This window comes from Echinops telfairi, unplaced genomic scaffold (genome assembly GCF_000313985.2).
Source record: "Echinops telfairi isolate 266 unplaced genomic scaffold, ASM31398v2 ScPeMD7_3533;HRSCAF=4204_1, whole genome shotgun sequence".
In the NCBI taxonomy this organism is placed as follows: Eukaryota; Metazoa; Chordata; class Mammalia; order Afrosoricida; family Tenrecidae; genus Echinops; species Echinops telfairi.
In genome coordinates this window covers 31,644,639-31,664,819 of record NW_022107432.1, presented here as the reverse complement: position 1 = coordinate 31,664,819, position 20,181 = coordinate 31,644,639, and the positions used below count along the sequence as shown (strand labels likewise).

At 39.6% G+C, this 20,181-nt stretch overlaps 1 protein-coding gene across 2 annotated transcripts in view; it reads right to left on the bottom strand.

Annotated features, from left to right (window-relative positions):
* Positions 1-20,181, bottom strand: part of SRPK1 (SRSF protein kinase 1) — a 63,645-nt gene that overhangs the window by 12,686 nt on the left and 30,778 nt on the right. Inside the window, exons 5-13 of one of the 2 annotated variants that reach the window (XM_004710731.3) lie at positions 19,880-19,967; positions 18,764-18,851; positions 11,294-11,400; positions 10,301-10,466; positions 9,092-9,117; positions 8,461-8,674; positions 7,673-8,077; positions 6,985-7,085; positions 511-618 (exon numbers count right to left, since the gene is read on the bottom strand). In XM_004710731.3, the coding sequence (XP_004710788.1) occupies positions 511-618; positions 6,985-7,085; positions 7,673-8,077; positions 8,461-8,674; positions 9,092-9,117; positions 10,301-10,466; positions 11,294-11,400; positions 18,764-18,851; positions 19,880-19,967 (1,303 nt within the window). The remainder of the gene's footprint in view (positions 1-510; positions 619-6,984; positions 7,086-7,672; positions 8,078-8,460; positions 8,675-9,091; positions 9,118-10,300; positions 10,467-11,293; positions 11,401-18,763; positions 18,852-19,879; positions 19,968-20,181) is intronic. The other variant, XM_045294850.1, reaches the window with a different exon arrangement.

The following is a 20,181-nucleotide window of genomic DNA, read 5'->3' as shown; positions in this document are numbered from 1 at the left end:
GTTCCAGTATGAGGCTATTTGTGGAAAATTTTTAATCAAGTAAATCTGATCACTCAAGTAGTTGCTTGCCAGGGACAATGTAAAAACTTGGGAATCTGGGTTTCACATCTCAGGAGTTGCAAAGATGCCTGTGAAACTGCTGAGCTGTACAGAAGGAAGCAGTTTCCAGGAATTTCTATAGCCTAAAAATAGATGCACGCCGAAAGACATGCATACTCCTACCCTCCTCATCAAAACCAACACCATCTTAGAAGTTTTTAACTTTCTTCCCTAAAAATCCATGGTAAGAAACATTCAGTTCCTTCACCCAACAGGAACTTAGAAGGAACAGACTGAACTCAGATGTTTAGGATAAGCACTTGGAACCACATCTCTCCAGACATTGGGTTTTAAGTGCCAATGATAAGTCACCCGATTCCTTTTTTGCTTGTTAATTTGATGGTCTACTGGAACTAGCAAACAGAGTAGGAATGCAACTACCAAGAGAAGGCCAAAGGCAAAACACATTACCATGCATGCAGTGCTCCAAATGTCAGCAGGGGTATTATAGCCAGATCCTATCAGAACTTCCAAGGAGCGATACTGCCTTGTTTGAATATCTTCCGTGAAATGCTTGTGCTGAGTAAATGGAGAAAGAAACATCATTTTAAAATTCATTTATTCTTAAATTTAATAAGTTATGACTGTTTAGTAATAATGCTTCCCTCCCAAATCAAAGTTTCTACTTAACAGATCCTATGTAGAATTTTGATGCAATTAGTTTAGAACAGCAATTTGTTTTATAGCCTATTCCAAATTATTTTTGCAAACAAATTAGTCTATATTTTAATATACACAGATTTATGGAATGACAATTTTTAAGAAAAAGAAAACTATTTTCACCCAAACAAAAATTAAGCTGCTTATTTAGCTAAAATTAATAAACTGCATTACGACAAATAAAATGACACCAATTTAGCTTTAAACTGCTCCTTGCTCTGTGCTCATTATGAGGATATAAATGATGTAGACTTCAAGCCTATACACCACCTTGTCTTCATTCTCTCTTGTTCATCTCATTACCTTCAAAAATAGCAAGCCTGACAGTCTTGAGATGTTCACCTTCCTGGCATAATCGCTGAAGACAATGGGTGCACAAGCAAATGTGGTGAAGAAAGCTGATGGTGCCCGGCTACCAAAAGATAAGAGCATCTGAGGTCTTAAAGGCCTGAAGATAAATAAGCGGTCATCTAGCTGAGAAACAACAAAGCCCGCATGGAAGAAGCTCACCAGCCTACCCCAACACGATCGCTGAAGACAAAGTGGATGCATAAGCAAATGCGGTGATGAAAGCTGATAGTGCTCGGCTGTCAAAAGATATTGAATCTAGGGTCCTATAGGCTAAAAGATAAACAACGGGCCATCTAACTGAGAAATAACAAAGCCCACATGGAAGAAGCACATCAGCCTGTGAGATCACAAGATGTCCGAAGGATCAGGTATCAGGCATCAAAGACACCCCCTCCCCAACAAAAAATCATAGCATTGTGAATGAGGGGGAGTGCGGACTGGGGACCCAGGGTCCATATGTGGGAAATTGGACATCCCCTTGCAGAAGGGCTGCGGGGAGGAGACGAGCCAGTCAGGGTGCATGCAGTGTAGCAATAATGAAACATATAATTTTCCTCTAGTTCTTGAATGCTTCCTCCCGCCACTATCATGATCCCAATTCTACCTTATAAATCCGGCTGGACCGGAGGATGTACACTGGTACAGATAGGAACTGGAAACACAGGGAATCCAGGACAGATGACACCCTCAGGACCAGTGTTGAGAGTGGAGATACCGGGAGGGTGGAGGGAAGGTGAGAGAAAGGGAGAACGGATTACAAGGATCTACATATAACCTCCTCCCTGGGGGACAGACAGTGGAGAATTGGGTGAAGGGAGACGTCTGATGGTGCAAGATATGACAAAATAATAATAATTTATAAATTTATCAAGGGTTCATGGGAGAGGGGAAAGCGAGGAGGGAGGAAAAAAAAAAAAGAGGAGCTGATACCAAGGCTCACGTAGAAAGCAAATGCTTTGAGAATGATGATGGCAACATATGTATAAATGTGCTTGACACAATGGGTGGATGTGTGGATTGTGATATGAGTTGTACGAGCCCCCCAGTAAAATGGTTTGAAAAAAAGAAGAATTAGTCTCAGAAACCCACAGGGGCAGTTCTACCCTGTCCTATAGGGTCACTGTGAGTTGGCATTGACGCAATGGCAGTGAGTGGGTTTACCTGAACTTTAGTTGGGCAAACTAATAGCACTAGCAAAGTAATTATTCTGATAATATAGATCCCCAAATTAAATCTTTGTATTTATCTTGGTTGGGGTCCATAGCACATAATCTATTCAGATATCGATTTTGGTCTTTCCTCTCCTGGCACCCCAAACATGTATGACAAAACTTTTCATTATGTCCCTCTATCCATTACATTCTATTTATATATTCCTCTTCTTGATGTTTCAATATGGATAGTGAGTTAGTTAATTGTCCCAACCTGGCCGATAATCACATGTGGGGCTAATTGAAAGGCAGAGGGATAAATGGGTGGTGAGCCTCACCTTTCTAATTCTCGGGTCTCTTGTTTTGTGATGGTCGCACTGGGTGCACCTGCCTTAGCAGTTCCCTGCTTCAGCTTGCAAGATTGACTTCCTACAAGACATCCTCAAGGAGAAACTACATGGACCTATCCCGATGCAGCCCTGGGTGCTGGAGCAGCCGTGTGGACATCCCTGCTAGTGCTGAGATGCTTGTTCGTTCACTGACTCAGCTTTCCTCCTGCAGTCGGCCTCATTGCCTCTGTTTTGTGAGGTGGAGGACTTTGTGGACTGGTGTTGGGTTAATGGGTTAATGTTGGACTTGTGGGCTTGGGCAGCATTGGGTTGGGATGTTTTCGTGATGCACATTTAACCTTGATATAAAACTCTCTCTTATACATGAATTGCTGTGGTTTTGTTTCTCCAAAGTACTCAGACTAATACAGATAGTTTCTTCTGTTCTATCTTTGTTTCTGAACCCTCTCTTTGGTTATGCCTAGTGCAACATACAACCCATACAAGGGGGCTTCAAAAAGTTTGTAGTCAAATTGAATTAAATGACAATGGAGTTTTCCATGAACTTTTTGAAGCCCCCATGTATATGTGATTCTTAATTTCAATTACTGTGGTAGTTACATAATTTCATGTCAACTTGATAAATAGGTCTAGGGGTGGAGTCTAGCCTGTCAATCAGGTCACAGCCTGATGATGCCTTCCTTGTGGACATGACCTTCTGAAGAGGATTCTGGGAATTTCCTTTCTTTCTCCCTGGAAGCAGGCCACACACTCTCTCTGCTTCACCTTCCTGTGAAGGAGACACTCAGAGAGCCGGAGAAGTCACATGGAGACCCGCGCCAATGCTAAGATGTTTCCACTGGACACTAGATCGACAAGACTTTCCACCCACCAGCCTGTGATGTTCCTGCATTCGCCATCATTTTCAGTGGTTACGAGAGTCTGAAGAAGAATTTATAAACTAGTACCGGACATATGGGCTAAAATTGGACTTATGGACTCAATCTGGAGTGAGCTGTGATGTTTTCTTGATATACAATTACTCTTTGATATAAAGCTCTCTCTTACATATAAAAACAAAAACAGCACGCCTGAGACTAATCAAGCTCCATGATCTATACCAATCTATAGGACGTTTTGGGGGAACATGTTAGGCATTTTGGAAATGCAATCAGAGAAACAACCAAGGTTTCTTTAGCAAATAAATTTTATGGGGGGGCGAAGGAGTTGGATAAAGGTATATAATATCTCTATAGTATTAACAGTTTAGAGACATGGTATAATTTACATTCATGAGTTAAATTTGCATCTTGCTTCAAGCAACCAAAGGTAAAAGAATTCTTGTGAGTTGGGGAACTGACTGAATATTTGATACTGGAGAACTGTCAACTTTTTCAGGTGTGAGAATGGTGTTATGGGTGAAGGTGCATTAAATGATAAGTAGTACAATGAAAATGAAGCAAATAGAAGGCTATTCAGGACATAGATCACAATTTATGTTCAGTTCAGCTGAGGACTACATTACGGTTCTAAAGATAGAAGCAGAAATGGACCGTCTAATGAGAAGTCATTAAAGCTGGATAGGTGGGAGTACGGCTGAAGGGTGATAGGTAAGTAATACCGGAAATTAGAAGACAGAAGACCTGTAGGGACAATACAACCACATGCTATCTATTAGTGAGATGAAGCCTTATTATGGGGAATAAAAAAGACAGCAAAGGAAATGGCCAGAGTTTTAAATCAAAAGCTATATAACTCAAACTATGTGTGTGCACAACTGGTAAAGTAAGACATTCAATTTAGAGAGAGAAATAAAGAGCTGTATGAAAATCACCGAACACTCTTATTACTGAATGCCAGACGCTGCTGTGCTAGAGGCAGTGAGACACGAGGTCTGGCCAGGATCCAGCAGGCAGGGCACGTGTGTCACGTTCACCCCAAGGTCCCAGTGCTCAGGACCCAGCAGCACCAATATGTTTGCTGAACATGTGGATGTAAAACACAAGTCTTTTTAGTGTTTAAAAGACATAAATGTAATAAAACCAAACAAAAACCACTGTCGTTCAATCTGGCGGGGAGAACTACCCTAGCAAGATTTCCAGCCTGTAACCTCTTCACAACAGTAGAAAGTCTCATCTTTCTCCCTCGAACAGGCTGGTGGTCTTGCACTGCTGACCGTGCAGCTAGCAGCCCAACCCAGAATCAGGTCTCCTATAAGAGTGATAGTAGTAGTGGCAACGAGGACTTCACCAAGAAACAGCATTGTTCCAAATGTGTAAGAAACATGGAGTAAGATGTCCCAGATACAAAGACACACATTATGAACGTGATGTGAGCAGAAACCCAAAACGCGCTTACAGAGAGCTTTTTAGTAAAGAATCAATATCCACGTGTACTTCTAAAACATACTGACTTAAATACCTTTTGAGCACCTACTATGTGCCAGGCCTTCCCACGCATACTTTATTTATGTATAAAGCAGTGGCCATAAAAAGCCTTGTGGTGATGAAACCTGTGTTCTAGAGAGATGGGTATTAAGCAAGCAAATACACCATTATCAAATTGTGTTAAATGCTATGAAGATTTTTTTTTTCTTTCTTACTACAGAGGCGAGTAGGAGAAATTACAAGAACACATGTAATGAAGGTGTAGATGTATGTGTGTGTGTGTGTGTGTGTGTGTGTGTGTGTGTGTACACCATATCCTGAGACTCACAAGAACTGTTTATGCTTGACTATCACCACAAACATTCTGAGCAGGATGACATCAGGCAGTCCTGGGCAAAGTGGGAGAAAATTGTGAAACAAAAGTCATAATCATCAAAAAGACCAGAATTACTGGTCTGTTCAGACACGAGTGGAACCCCTGGGATTATGACCTTTCCACACCTGTCAAGCCTAGAACGGAACCCACTCCTAGGGATCACCTTCCAGCCACACAGACAGGCCTATATAAAAAGACCCACTGCCGTCAAGTCAATTCCAACTCTTGGCGACCCTACATGAAGTGAACGGTAATACCTACGAGGAATGTTGCCCTAAGAACTAGCAATCAAACGAGACCAAAAGGACAGCATTGCTCACAAACCAGGTTCAGAAGGCAGTTAAAACATACTAAGTGGGGACCCCAGGTAATTAGAAGGAGTACTACCACACAGATGGGATTACAACTGATGCCAGGAGACATGTATAAAGTGCTGAATATAAAACTAGTTAGCGCTCTAAAGCTTTCACCCAATGAAATGTTTAAGAAAAGACAAAGCAAAACAAAAAAACCAAATCATAAATAGACATATAATAAAAAATAATATTAATAGAGTTGTTATAACGTAAATGTGTGAAGCTTATATAATAAAAAATAATATTAATAGAGTTGTTATAACGTAAATGTGTGAAGCTTATATACAGTTCAGGCCCTAAGACTGGGAGAACTAGATGATGACTGGCTAAGCATTACCAAGTGCTCTGAAAAGGATCACATTAGAGTGGGAGGAAATGTGGAACAAAACCCCAAATCATAAGAGACCAAGTTTCCTAGTCATTAGAGACTGGTGGATCCCACACGACTACATAGCTCTTGATCACCCTCCAAAATCTGGAATTGAATCCACCCCAGTATTAGAATAATCAACCATTTAAAAGACACAATTTACCCAAGAACAAAGTATATAGGGTTAGAAGAGGAATGGAAACAAGAAATAAAGGGAGGAAAGAGTACATGAAGAGGACTGTAATGGGCAGGTTGTTAAATGTATGCTTTGTAAACTTTCACCAATTTCACAATAAAAGTTAAAAAGAGTTACAGCCTAAAGGATATGGTGGGGGGGGGGGGACCCTTCAAACTGTGTGGCCAAATTCAGTTATCCACTTTTTCATGAACTTTTGAAAGCCTCCTCACATACCACCAATTTAGCATTATATAAATTTGTTACTAAGTGTTCAAAATATATTAGGTGAATTAAAAGGAGGTGTCAAACTTTGTAAAGTTGGGTGCTAATTTTGAAACTGGGAGAGCCGCTAATGGGAAGTCTAGTTCAAACCCACCAGTGGTTCCTCGGGACAAAGATGAAGCTTTCTGCTCTTGCAGTTTTACAGCCTCGGAAACCCAAAAGGGCAGTTCTACTTTGTGCTATAGGTTTGCTCTATAGGTTTACTATGAGTCGGAATTGACTCAATGGTAGTTTTTGTTTTAAATTCTCTCTACACCTGCAAATATATTTGAACCTTTCCACACTAAAAGGTAGAAAGAAAAAAAATATGAGAGGGGAAAAAGAACAACACTCACTAAAATGGTAAGTGGCAATTTAGGTGCTAAATTACAGATCCTTCCTCACAATCTCACTCCATCAGGGTCACTTCGAAACAAAACACACATACAAGACAAGCTGAACTTACCACCCAACAGGCATTCCCAAGATCGGCAATCTTCACTTGGAGTTTTTCTGCATTTTTTGGTTCAAGGGGATTAACAAGAAAATTCCCAGCAGAGGATTTTCCTACAGACAATAGGTAGCACATTAATAAGGCTACAAATATAGGCTTGAATGAAAAAATACTAACAGATGAATGAGGCTTCCTGAAGCAGTACGCCCAGCAGCTTCCTGAGAACAACCTACAATAAATTTTGTAAGATAAAAGTTCTCAGCCACACCTTGAGTCTCTTGAATTAAGTTAAAATCTCTGTCCGCAAAGCAACAGGCAAATTGCTGCGCATCCAATTAAGTTAAATTGACTAATATGATTTAACATCACTATGAATTTATACACTGAAAGTGACTTGGAAACTGTGATACAAGTGCATTTACACCAAGGTATTTCTAGTCCAGGGGTCGGCAAACTGCAGCTCCCAAGCCACATGTGGCTCTTTTGGTACATACATGTGACTCTGAAGTAATATTGAAACAAAAATTTTTTAAGGATGTTATTCAGATAATGATTTCACTTGCTGGTGAAAATATATTTATGGCTCTCATAAATCTTTGAGAGGGACAGGATTGATCCTTCCAGCTCACAAGTTAGCCAACCCCTGTTTTAGTTATGCTGTTCAGTGATGAAATGTCGATGCAGCCTGTCAGATGCATACCTTTGCTGTCCAGTGGTCCATTATGTTCCCGCTCTTGCTCATCTTCACAAGGAATCTCTGCCCGAATGCTTTCCTGAAGTTGGCTGATGTCCTGGTTTACATTCAAAGAAGACTGATACACCATAGTGTCCGACGTCTCAGAGGCTATAGGTGTACAAGAGTCTATTTCTTGAGATGTGCAGCTATCTCCATTTTGTGAGTTTAGGAAACTAGGTTCCTGCTTCAAATTTTGGATGACAGGGTCATTAGCATTATGTAGATCCTCTTTAAGCCTCAATGTCTCTTTATTACTGTTCTCAGTATAATTAATGGTCTCAATTACTCCATTGCAATTAATTTCTGCTGCACCACCCTCTACACCACGTTCCATAAGTGTCTGATCCTGGACAATGGTACTTGCCTCTTCTAAGGAACAAACAAACAAAAAGGTGTATGTGTATGTGTGTGAGTGAAAGAACAGAAAGGTTTCTTGACAAGATTAAAACATTTTCTAGAATTTATACTGGGTGACATAAAAAACATGACTGAGCAGCTAAAGCCTATTTATGGAAGAACACAGATCTTATCCTTACCAAACTGTTAATGAGGCCTATGTTCCATTTCCTGAGAAAAGTTAGAAATTACATTTGAATATTACCTGCCTAGCATTTATCACAAATTATGTACTCTTACTGCTTAAGGACACCCCCAGAGATGCACTGTATGCATGAAACCATTATATATATATAACAATGATAAATAATGTTAAAATTTGCTAAAAAGTAAGTTTTGTGATGCTCTATTTATACCAAGTTTCTCTTGGGTCATTTTATTAGGTGAGTTCTCTTTCAAGGGTCTTTCAACAGGACTCTCTGATTCTTCTTGCTTGTTTGGCCTTTTTTGCCCAGGGCCCGACTCTTTCTCCATTTCCTCAATTTCCTGCATTCGCTTCTCTAGTAATTCTGCCTGGCGCTTCTGCTTCTTCTTCAATTTCTTCTTCTTATTCTTTGACATTTTGTCAGCCTGGGCGGAGATTACAAACAGATAAAGCCTTCAGGTGGCTAATCCATTACCCCTGGTTGGAGATAACTGTTAATTTTAATTACTTCCTAATTAAATTTCACTCTTTCCCTGACAAAGCACTTTAAGTTTTTCATTAATTAAAAAATCAGAATACTCTTATAGAAACAAACTGAAAACAGAATGAACAACAAATCTTGGTCTTCTGAGCAGCCGGTGGGCTGGTGTGCTCCAGACACACTCAGATTTACAGAAGCCTCATCAATGCACACTTCCTTGAAGATGCACGGGGGACTGATAGAAGCGCAGGAGGAGCTCTTTCCTTTTGACTTCCAAACTAACCAAACTGTGACCTTCCATTACAGAAGCACCCACGCCGCCCATCGATCAGAATGAAATATAGAAACACCTTATACTTACTGGTTTAGGTTGGGGAGCAGTACTGACTGAAAAGAAAAAGAAAAAGAAAAAGAAAGCCAAGTCAGAATCCTGGCACTCAGCTCACTCAGGTAAGACATCCTACCAAAAAGAAAGTCTCATTCATGTGGCACCTACACTGCAGAGAAAACCACTGTTTTTTAAACGCTACTTTAAAAGAACGCAAAATATCTTTATTTTTTCTTTTAAAGAAAAAAAAATTCATATAAAAGTTAACAAACTTAAGTCCAAGTAGTTTAAATTCTTCCCCAGATAGCATCAACGTCTGCACAGGCATGTCTCCATTCCTCACTGTCACGAATAATGCTTAGAATATTTCTAACTCATGTTGTGAGAAAAAGGTAATTCCCAATGCCGTGTGCTGCTAAGTAGAACATCCCCCTCAAGGACTGCAATCTCTAATTCTCCCTCATGGCAGCTGCCAGTTTTGACAGGGGAGTCAAAACAACACATTAAATTGCTATGTAGCTTGTTATTGATATGAATTTAGCTCATGGAGGAGGTGGAATATCTACTCTTCATTTTAAAAGCTGATACAACAATAGCTGAACTTAAGCATCAAGGAAGTTCATCAAATACAACTGAACTAAGAAAATTAAAATCGTTATACCTCACACCAACATCTTAATATGGTCAATAACTGTAAGTCACTTATTCAGCATGCAGTATTGTGTAGCACACTATTAAGGGTTATAACGTGAAAAGTTAACCCCAATAAACCACAGGAGGAAAAGCAAAGTCAAGGTCACCTGGCCACTGGTGAAGCCAGGAGTCAACAAGCCAGGTCTGTCCAACTTCAGTATTAAACCCACCAGCTCTAACGCCAATGTTATCTTGCGGTTCCACAGATGTCTGACCCACAGCCACCATGTGCGATCGTGGCAAGAAGTATGTATAGAGGTCAGAATAAAATGATCACCAAAATACAGGAGAAACCACTTCACAGCAGCAACACAAATCCACTTTTCTTAAAGAAATCTATCTGCACCTACAGGATACAATCTCTAGTCTTCTCTTCACCATACAGGAATAAAACAGAATAAATAAGCCTCTTGAAGGCTAGGTGGATTTCTCACATATAAGAACTTTATTACATAGCATTATAAGATGAATGAAGTTTATTTAACCATCTGATAAGAAAATAAAAACGAGAAGTTCTTTTAATAAGAGAAACACCCAAAGAAAATACACCTGCAGATCCAGAAGGTGGGGGGGCCCCAGACCGCTGCCATTCTGTTGCTTCTGCAGCCAGTCTCCGAATGTACTGCTCGTTCACAGACAACAAGATGTTTTCTGGTTTAATGTCAGTGTGGATGATACGGCACTTGGTGTGTAAATAATCCAGACCCTGTAATACCTGAATGGGAACAGAGCAGTAGTGTGGCAAAGATGGAATACAAGGCTTTGTGTAGAAGGGAAAATCTATAGCGCATTAACAATAACAACAAAAGTTCTTTTAAATAGCCAAACACAAACTACATGAGTTTTCTAGAGAATAAATCATTTTTAAGCACAAAGTATATTTCTTGGAAATATTCACTGTAAACTCTTATGAACAAAAGCAAGAGTTTAATGATAATGAAGAGTTCTTACATGTTTTATAAAGCTCATTCTATTTAGAGTGCATTGTTAAAACTGAGAATGAATGTTCAACACTTTAAGTGATGAATATTTCCTAATTCAAATTTCCTCAGTGATGAAGACTGAAGTCTCTTGTTTTCCAGTGTGGAGCTCGTTCCACCAAAACAAATTGCCCATGCAAATTATACACCTCTTAAGTTTTATACTTTCCTAATGGTAAACCCTACAAGGAATATTGAGGGCTTTGTGAAAATGTCCACAACAATGTTATATAAAAAGGTGATTAATCTAGAAAATCTCTATTAATATTTAACTCATGTTTGCAACTAGAACTTCTGGTTAACTGTAGCACCCCATACAATTTCCCTTCTAATAATTATCCTAAGAGATGAACCTGGAGAGAATGGTGCTAACCCTTTTAAAACAGAATCAACATAAACAATTGATGCTGAATATGAATGCATAATTTCAGAAATTAATGAAGTAGTCTTTAAAGTAACAACAATAGCCATTCTACTGGAAAAAAAGAAAAGAAACCTCGGACACTGAAGAAAATTCAAAAACAAAACAAAAAAACTACGTAGGAAAGCATAAGATACATACTTGCTGAATAATTTTTTTGACACAGGGCAGTGGAAGCCCTTGATAATTTGACTTGATGATCCACTTCAGTAGATGATGCCCCAAAACTTCAAACACCATGCAGATATCTACCGATTTGTTAAGGAGGAAAAGGAAAGGCACAAAAGAACAGGGCAAAAGAGGTCCCACACCAAGAAATTGTCATTGTTTTAAATATAAAAAGTTACATAATCTAACTGGTAAAAATAACATTAATATTTTGAAATTCCAAAGGTTAACACTGTAGTCAATAAAAGCAAAATATTCACGTGAGGGGAAGAAGTTGGGGTGGGTTTATGATAAAATTATGCACTTAAAAATTAAAATACTTTGTGATAAAAGGAACAAAGAAATGTGCACATGTAATTAGGAAAATCACTAAGCTTAAATCCTTGCTTATATCAAATGAAGCCCTCTAGTCCCTGACGTTTAAACTAATGTCCAGGGTAGTGACCTACCTCAATAGGTCTCACTGTAGTCTCAAAGTAAGGAAAACCACATCTTGCCTTCACTACAGTGGACAATGTCCCAACACTTAAGGGCACGGACTTGTTTTATGCTTTGCCAACAAGTCTATTCTGACTCATGGCAGGCCCCTGGCTGTTGTATTACAATGGTGCACCATAGCGTTTTCACAGTGGCTGAATTTAGAAGTAGATCAGCAGGCCTTTCCTATAAAATCATGGCTATAGCACCACCGTGTGCTCTCTGAATGTGTGGAACCTCTTGATCAGGCCACGCAGCAGGAATAACTTGTGTGTTTACTAGTAGACAAAGCAGGCAAAAACTTTAGTGGTAAGATGTTGGTGCCTTTCTCCCTCAGAAACGTCCACATAAACTAGAAAGTTAAAATATACATGGGGTTTACAGAGAAATAACATTTTGTTTTCATTCGATTTTTGCATGAACTTTTTGAAGCTCCCTCATACATCTGGAGATGTCCTCAACTTGGACGTCTTGGAGAAATGGCCAAAGGAAAACAGAGAAGGTCCACCTGGAGCTCCTGGCTGTGCTAGCAAGTAAGAGGAAATGCCCGGAGGAAAGAGAAACCAGTCGAAGAGGAAGTCAATGGTCAAACTTGAGACCATTTCAACATCACAACATGAAAAGATGACTTAACATTAATTCAGATTAGAAATGAGATGAATCCATGCTGACACTAAAGTAAATAAGTATGGGAAAAGAGGAGGTAAAGGCCATTTTTAGAGAAGCCAAGTAATGCCAAGTAAATGGCACCCCCAATATGTTTTTGTCTTGATGATATTCTTTATTGTGTGTTTGGTATTTCATGTTTCTTTTTAAAAAAAATCATTTTATTGGGGGCTCATACAACTCATCACAATCCATCCATCTATTGTGCCAAGCACATTTGCTGCCATCATCATTCTCAAAACACTTGCTTTCTACTTGAGCCCTTGGTATCAGCTCATTTTCCCCTCCCTCCCCCACCATCCCTCCCAAGCCCTTGATAATTTATAAATTATTATTTTTTCATGTCTTGCATGGTCCAATGTCTCCTGTCACCCATTTTCTGTTGTCCATCCCCCAGGGAGGGGGTTATATGTAGATCATTGTGATCAGTTTCCCTTTCATCCCCCTACCTTCCCTTCTGGTATCACTACTCTCATTATTGGTCCTGTTTATCTGTCCTGGATTCCCTGTGTTTCCATCTCTTATCTGTACCAGTGTACATCCTCTAGTCTAGCCGAATTTGTAAGGTAGAATTGGGATCATGATAGTGAGGGGGTGGTGGGGGAGAGGGGGGTAGGAAACATTAAAGAACTAGAGGAAAGTTGTATGTTTCATTGGTGCTACACTGCACCCGACTGGCTCATCTCCTCCCCGCCACCCTTCTGTAAGGGGATGTCCAGTTGCCTACAGATGGGCTTTGGGTCTCCACTCCGCACCCCGCCTCATTCACAATGCTATGATGTTTTGTTCTTTGATGCCTGATACCTCATCCCTTCGACACTTCGTGTCCACATAGGCTTGTGTGTTTCTTCCATGTGGGCTCTGTTGCTTCTCAGCTAGATGGCCACTTGTTTATCTTCAAGCCTTTAAGACCACAGAAGGCCAAAAAGAGTTTTAATCACTATTTTAAAACTACCAAAATAGTAATTGATTCAGGTAAGAATCAATAAATGCTAAAAACCACTTGGTAAAACACAGTTAAGAAAAAGGATACTCAGTTTCAGAATATAAGTCGACAAATTTCAATTATTGATTACAAAAGGAAAAAGGCCCTTTCATGGGGAAATATGAAAACATTGCCTTTATTAAGTGATCAAGCTTGCCACCACTATGGTGGAGCAAAGTCACATGTGCCCTCTTATATACTACAATGAGAGGAACAAAACATTATCATTATCGGGATGGTATTAAAAACACCACCACCACCAAACCCCCTAGATTCGATTCTGACTAAAACCAGAATCTACACACAAAAAAAACAATCAGACAAATGCAAATTAAGGAGCAAAGCAACTGGCCTGGTTTCCCCAAATAAATAAATTAATGAATGCCATGAGAGGAAGCATTCTAAATTAAAGAAAATTGAAGGGACACGACAACCTCAGATTCAAACGAGATACCATTTCAACCTACTAGAATGGCTAAAACATAGACTTATCACCAAATATAAGCAAAGAAATAGATCAATGAAAACTATAACACAATGTCATTACAAGTGTTAACACAGTGACTCTCTTAGGAAAACTGGTAGCTTCTTAAAGAGTTACATATACACCTAGGGGTTTCTGCTCCTGGCCAAGATAGAATACCAGGGCATGAAATTGCTCACCCTCTTCCCTGGAACAAACGACAACAGAGCACAGATAAAAATACCTGAAACAACAGTTTGCAAAGCTCTGGGCATTAGGCAAGGAGAGCAATCAACCCAGAGAAAGGAAAAAAATGAGGTTAGCCTCATGACTGTCCTGAGACAGTCTCATGCTCTTACAGCCTGAGAGGGTTTCCAGGTTGATGTTTAAGAAGAGGGGCACAGGGATAACCCAGCAGTCTCGAGGTGAACAGGGAGAGCTGAGAGTCTAGAGTCCACAGAAGGAGTAAACAGGAAGGAGATAAAACGACCAACAGGAAAAGATCCCTCTTGGTCTGTAGGGGGTCTCTCAAATATTCAGCCAAGTAAAGCCACCACCTGAAAGGACTAAAGGGGAAAATGCCCACCGTTTACCATGCTTGTTCCCACCATACAGAATGGAAAAATTCATAGCTATGGGGCTTTTCGGTAGTGCGAGAATGCAGGAAAACATGCCCCAAAATGAATATATTCAATCATTCAAAACTGATGCAGAACTGACAAGAGACATTAGAATTAGCATAGACATGAAATAGTTGTAACTGTATTCCATACATTCACGACCCACAAGTTGAGAACCACTGCTGTAAACCTTTATGAATGTGAACCACACTTATACACTTGCAATCTGCATAACATATGAATCCTGACAGAAATTAACAAACTAAAAAGGGTAAGGGAATAACCTTGAGGCATTTGGAGAGACTGAAATACTGATTACTGATACTTAAAAGGAAGTGTTCCACTTCAGGTGTAATAACAATGTTAAGGTTATATTTTCAAAGTCCTTGTGTTTCAGAGATATTCTGAAAAAATTACAATGAAATAATATAAGATTTGCTACAAAATTATCAGGAGGAATAAGCAAAACAAGATTGGCTAAGAGCTGGGTATTCATGGAAATACGTAACAGGCATCTAGGGATTTCTTAAAACTGTCCTGATTTTGTATACTTGAAACTTAGCATAGTAAGTTTTTAAAAAATAAACAATGTTTAAGAAAAAAGAATGAAAGAAAAATGTAAAGTTATGTTCTTTTATCCTAGCTTTGATCTTAACTTATATTTTGAGAGAAGTATTACAATTGGACAACTTTAGCAACTGGACAAGGTTAGCAGTTCAAAACTACCAGCTGCTCCTCAGGAGAAAGATGAGTTTCTCTACTCCCTTAAAGATTTACAGTCTCAGAAACTCACAGAGCACTTCTACCTTCTCCTATAGCAGCGATTCTTAACCTGTGGGTCACAACCCCTTTAGGAGTCAAATGACCCTTTCACAGGGGTCGCCTAAGACCGTTTCCGATGGTCTTTAGGAACCGAGACACTGCTCCTCTATCTGTCTCCAGGTGGGTCTGCCCACATGCAGATACGCCCACGTATGAGTACCTGGCGTGAAGACTGTTACCCATGCTACACCATGCTTCAAGGCAACATTTCATTTATTTATAATTGGAATAAGTATTTCACAATATATAGTTACATACTGATTTTGTGATTAATCACTATGCTTTAATTATGTTCAATTTGTAACCATGAAAATATATCCTGCATTATCAGATATTTACATTACTATTCATAACAGTAGCAAAATTAGTTATGAAGTAGCACTGATAATAATGTTATGGTTGGGGTCACCACCCCATAAGGACCTGCATTAGGAAGGCTGAGAACCACTGTCCTCTGGGTCACTACAAGTAGAAATCAACTGACAGTTGAGTTTGGTTTGGTTGATTGTCTTACTAACTCACTACCATCGAGTCAGTGCCAACTCATAACAGCCCCACCGTGCATTTCTAAGACTGTCTATGAGAGTAGAGATCCCAGTTGTTCTCCCATGGAGCTTCCCACGAGCAACTGGGGTTTTTGAATTACCGACCATGCAGATAGAAGCCCAACGCATAATCACTAGACCACCAGGGCTCCTGTTGGTTGGTTTATATTGCATTAAATTAAAAGCAGCATTATAAAACTCTTGGGGAGACAGGCAAAAAAAACCAAAAGAGTGAAAATTGAGTACGGACTGAGAACTACAGTTAGGCTGCATTATGAGTAAGAAGAGTTTGCAAAAAAGAGAGGAGTGCATACTAGAAATAAAAAACAGTCTTAAGGTATAAGTCATACAAGTTGCTTAATAACAACACTCACTGGCTTACATCAGTATTACTGATAGACAAGTTGTCCCTTCATCATCCCTCTTGAACTCTGCCACTGAAGTAGAATGAACCAGTTTCACTGATGTCTACAGCAGCCATCTTTCTAGGACATAGTACTTTAAATTTCAATATCAGAAAGGACTGTGTTCTAAAAAAAGTAGGATGCCAACACACAAAGAAAAATAGCAATGTATACTTCCACACAGGTATGCCTGTATTGCGGAAAGAGATGTGAGATAGGAGAATGACAAGGACATGACCTAGAACCTTTTAATACAATACTCCAAGTTAAAGCCTTTACAATCTCTAACAGCAGCACAGTGTAGCAGCCAAGAAAAGTGGGTCAAATAGGCAGAGGGGTGGAAAGAAAAGACTAACGACAACGGAAGAAACGAAATACAGCAGCACAAATATCACAAGACAAAATAACAGAGAAACCATTTCTAATAGTCGTCATTCTTTTCAGTGTTGCTCTTTATTTTTTGCTAGAGACTTTCCCCTTAAATCCAGAACATATAACAAGTAATAAAACAACAAATAACTAAACTATAATTCCACAGCAGTCGAAGATTAAGTCTTTGGCAAAGTGGCTACAACAAGCACAAGATACTGTTCTTAAAATGATGTGGATGGTTCTTGTGGTTCCTCTCAGAAATCCAAGGATCGGTGATCTGTACTCCTTCTCTACAACTAACTTCAAATGATAAGCAAGTTCATATGATAACCTGAACGAGTTTTAGGTCTCTGTTATCATCTTTTCCCAGAGTCCTCCGTATACAAAGGTTCATGGAGCTTACCTCCTCAACAAGAGGGTTAGGGGAAAAAAATCACTATACTGCAGTTAAAAATGTGTGCTGATTCTATGATGCTCACCTTCCTGACACAACCGCTGAAGACAAAGTGGGCGAATAAGCAAATGTGGTGAAGAAAGCTGATGATGCCCGGCTATCAAAAGATATAGTGTCTGGGGTCTTAAAAGCTGAAGGTAATCAAGCGGCCATCAAGCTCAGAAGCAACAAAGCCCACATGGAAGAAGCACACCAGCCTATGCAACCACGAGGTGTCGAAGGGATCAGGTATAAGGCATCATCAGAACAAAAAATCTTACCATAGTGAATGATGGGGGGGAGTGCAGAGTGGAGACCCAAAGCCCATTAGTAGGCCACTGGAGATCCCCTTGCAGAGGGGTCTCGGGGAGGAGATGAGCCAGTCAGGGTGCGATGTAACAACGATGAGAAATACAACTTTCCTCTAGTTCCTAAATGTTTCCTTCCCGCTCCCGCTACCATGACTCAAACCCGACCTTGCAAGTCTGGCTAGACCAGAGGATGTACTCTGGTACAGATAGGAACTGAAAATACAGGGAATCCAGGGCAGATGAGCCCTACAGGACCAGTGGTGTGAGTGGCGAAACAGGGAGGGTAGAGGGAGAGTGGGTAGGAAAGAGGGAACAGATTACAAGGAACTATATGTGACCTCCTCCCTGGGGGACGGACAACAGAAAAGTGGGTGAAGGGAGACATCGGACAGGGCAAGATATGACAAAATAACAATTTGTAAACTATCAAGGGCTCATGAGGGAGGGGGTCGCGAGGAGGGAGGGGAAAAATGAGGACCTAATGTCGGGGGTTTAAGTGCAGAGAAAATGTTTTGAGAATGATGAGAGCAATGAATGTACAAATGCGCTTTACACAATCGATGTCTGTATGGACTGTGATAAGAGTTGTATGAGCCCCTAATAAAATTATTTTTTAAAAATGTGTGCTGAAAGAAGCTAAACATGTAGTAATGATAGAATGACATACGTTTCCTTACACATTTTAAAATAATGTATGAACGCGTCACTTTGAATTTCCTAATGTAAACGGAGATTCACCTTTTACTGTGAGAGTGTGATTGGCCTGCGAGACCATCTGCACCACCATCTTACTTGGAGCATCACACATAACCTTGATAGCAACTTGGGAGACCAATTAGCCAAGGTTTCTTTCAGCTCTTAAAAAAAACCTGCATCAAAGCATAACGAATACAAGCCAGTGGTGCCCATCATGACAGAAGGGAGAAAACCAACCCTGTTTAGACTCTAAGCATAACCTACATGTATGGCCTCTGCAATGTCAAGGCCTGATGAAAGACAACTAAAATGATGCCTTAAATTCTTGTCTAGCATAGTAATTATCATGAAAAGTATTACATCAACTAAAGGTGACAGAACCTTTACTTAGTAATTTAATACACAAAATATTTCTTTTAAAAGTTTTCTTTTGACTTTGGTTTAATTTACCTGAAAACAAAACAAAACAAACAAAAAAAAACGAGTAGCCTAAACAATACCCTGAAAAATCACACCATTCATGATTCACACCTTTACAAAAGGTAATTTAACTATAGTGTGCCTTAAGAAGAGAGATCAATACTGTTTCCACAATGTGGTTCCTTTCTTTGGGATAAAGTCATAACATGACTGGTTCTCAAAAGGATACGTGTTCCATTAACTCCTGATATTTTAAAGTCATCTAGTAGTTGAACAACCATTTCTCTGTTTGGATCATTAGGGTCTGAATTTCGAACCTACAGAAGGGGAGAGGCTGTATTTAACAAAAAGGAAAGCTTGGAAATAAGTTCAACTGGGGGTGGAGGGAACAGGGAGACAGATATGCAGCTGAAGGTAAATACCTGCATCAAATGTAACAAATGATTAAGAACTCAAGGAACTCACACAAATTTATAAAGAGATACTCTTAAAATTTCTGTAGCACAATAGGTAAAGAACTTAAGGCAGTTCACGAGAAGAAATACAACTAACAAGAACTATTTTGCTCACTGTGCTGCCCAAAGATTGACTGCTGGTCTACGGACCATCAAGAATCAAGTTTTTTACAGGAAACAAATCAATAGCGGCAATACTGACATTTCCCCCTCTTACATGGAAAACCTTCCCCAATGAAGGAAGCAGTATGTTGATTTATTTGTTGCTTATTTCTTGTCATAGACTGGCACTTTGAAAAATCACTGCATTAGAACTCTTCTGGCCCAACACTCTCACTACAAATTCTAAGATTCAGAAGAAATAAAATGATGACTTTGAGGACATACCCCAATAGTTGGCCTAAAACCCCACATTTGTACTTCTATGAGTTAAAATAAGTGCTGTGCCTCACTGACATCTTCCTAATTTACAGTAAAATTGTGAAAAGAAAAAAAATCATTAAAATTTACCTGTATCCAGGAATACATGGAATACAGTATTTTAATGTTACAAATTTTTAAACATTTTAAAACATACATATGTCACCTCTTCAACCACAGCATTAAAGAAAAGCATGTATGGCAGTGCTACCTAGCACATAAAACATGCTTGATACACATTTTTTGTTTATTTGGGGTTTGCTTTGTTTTTCTGGTCTGTGTGTAGTGGTGGGGTCAATCCACACCAATTGTACACTGAATGGGCAATTATGGTCTAGCTCTTTAAAGATATTGTAATGTTATAGTTAAAATTAGCCATGCTAAAAGAGTCTACCACTGGGTACTTGTGTTACTTCGATACAACGTCTATCAGAATGCTTTGCAGTTCATGCATATGTCCCAATACTCACTGATTTGAGCAACCGTATTTCGTCGAGTGCTGTTTCAGTATAATGTTCTGCACTTTTCACTACTTTCATTGCCACAAACTTCTTTCCCCTATGAAACAAACAGAGATCAGTTAAGAGTAAATGTCCTATGATGGGGGGAGTGCGGAGTGGAGATCCAAAGCCCATTAGTAGGCCACTGGAGATCCCCTTGCAGAGGGGTCTCGGGGAGGAGTTGAGCCAGTCAGGGTGCGATGTAACAATGATGAGAAATACAACTTTCCTCTAGTTCCTAAAGGTTTCCTCCCTGCTCCCACTACCATGAC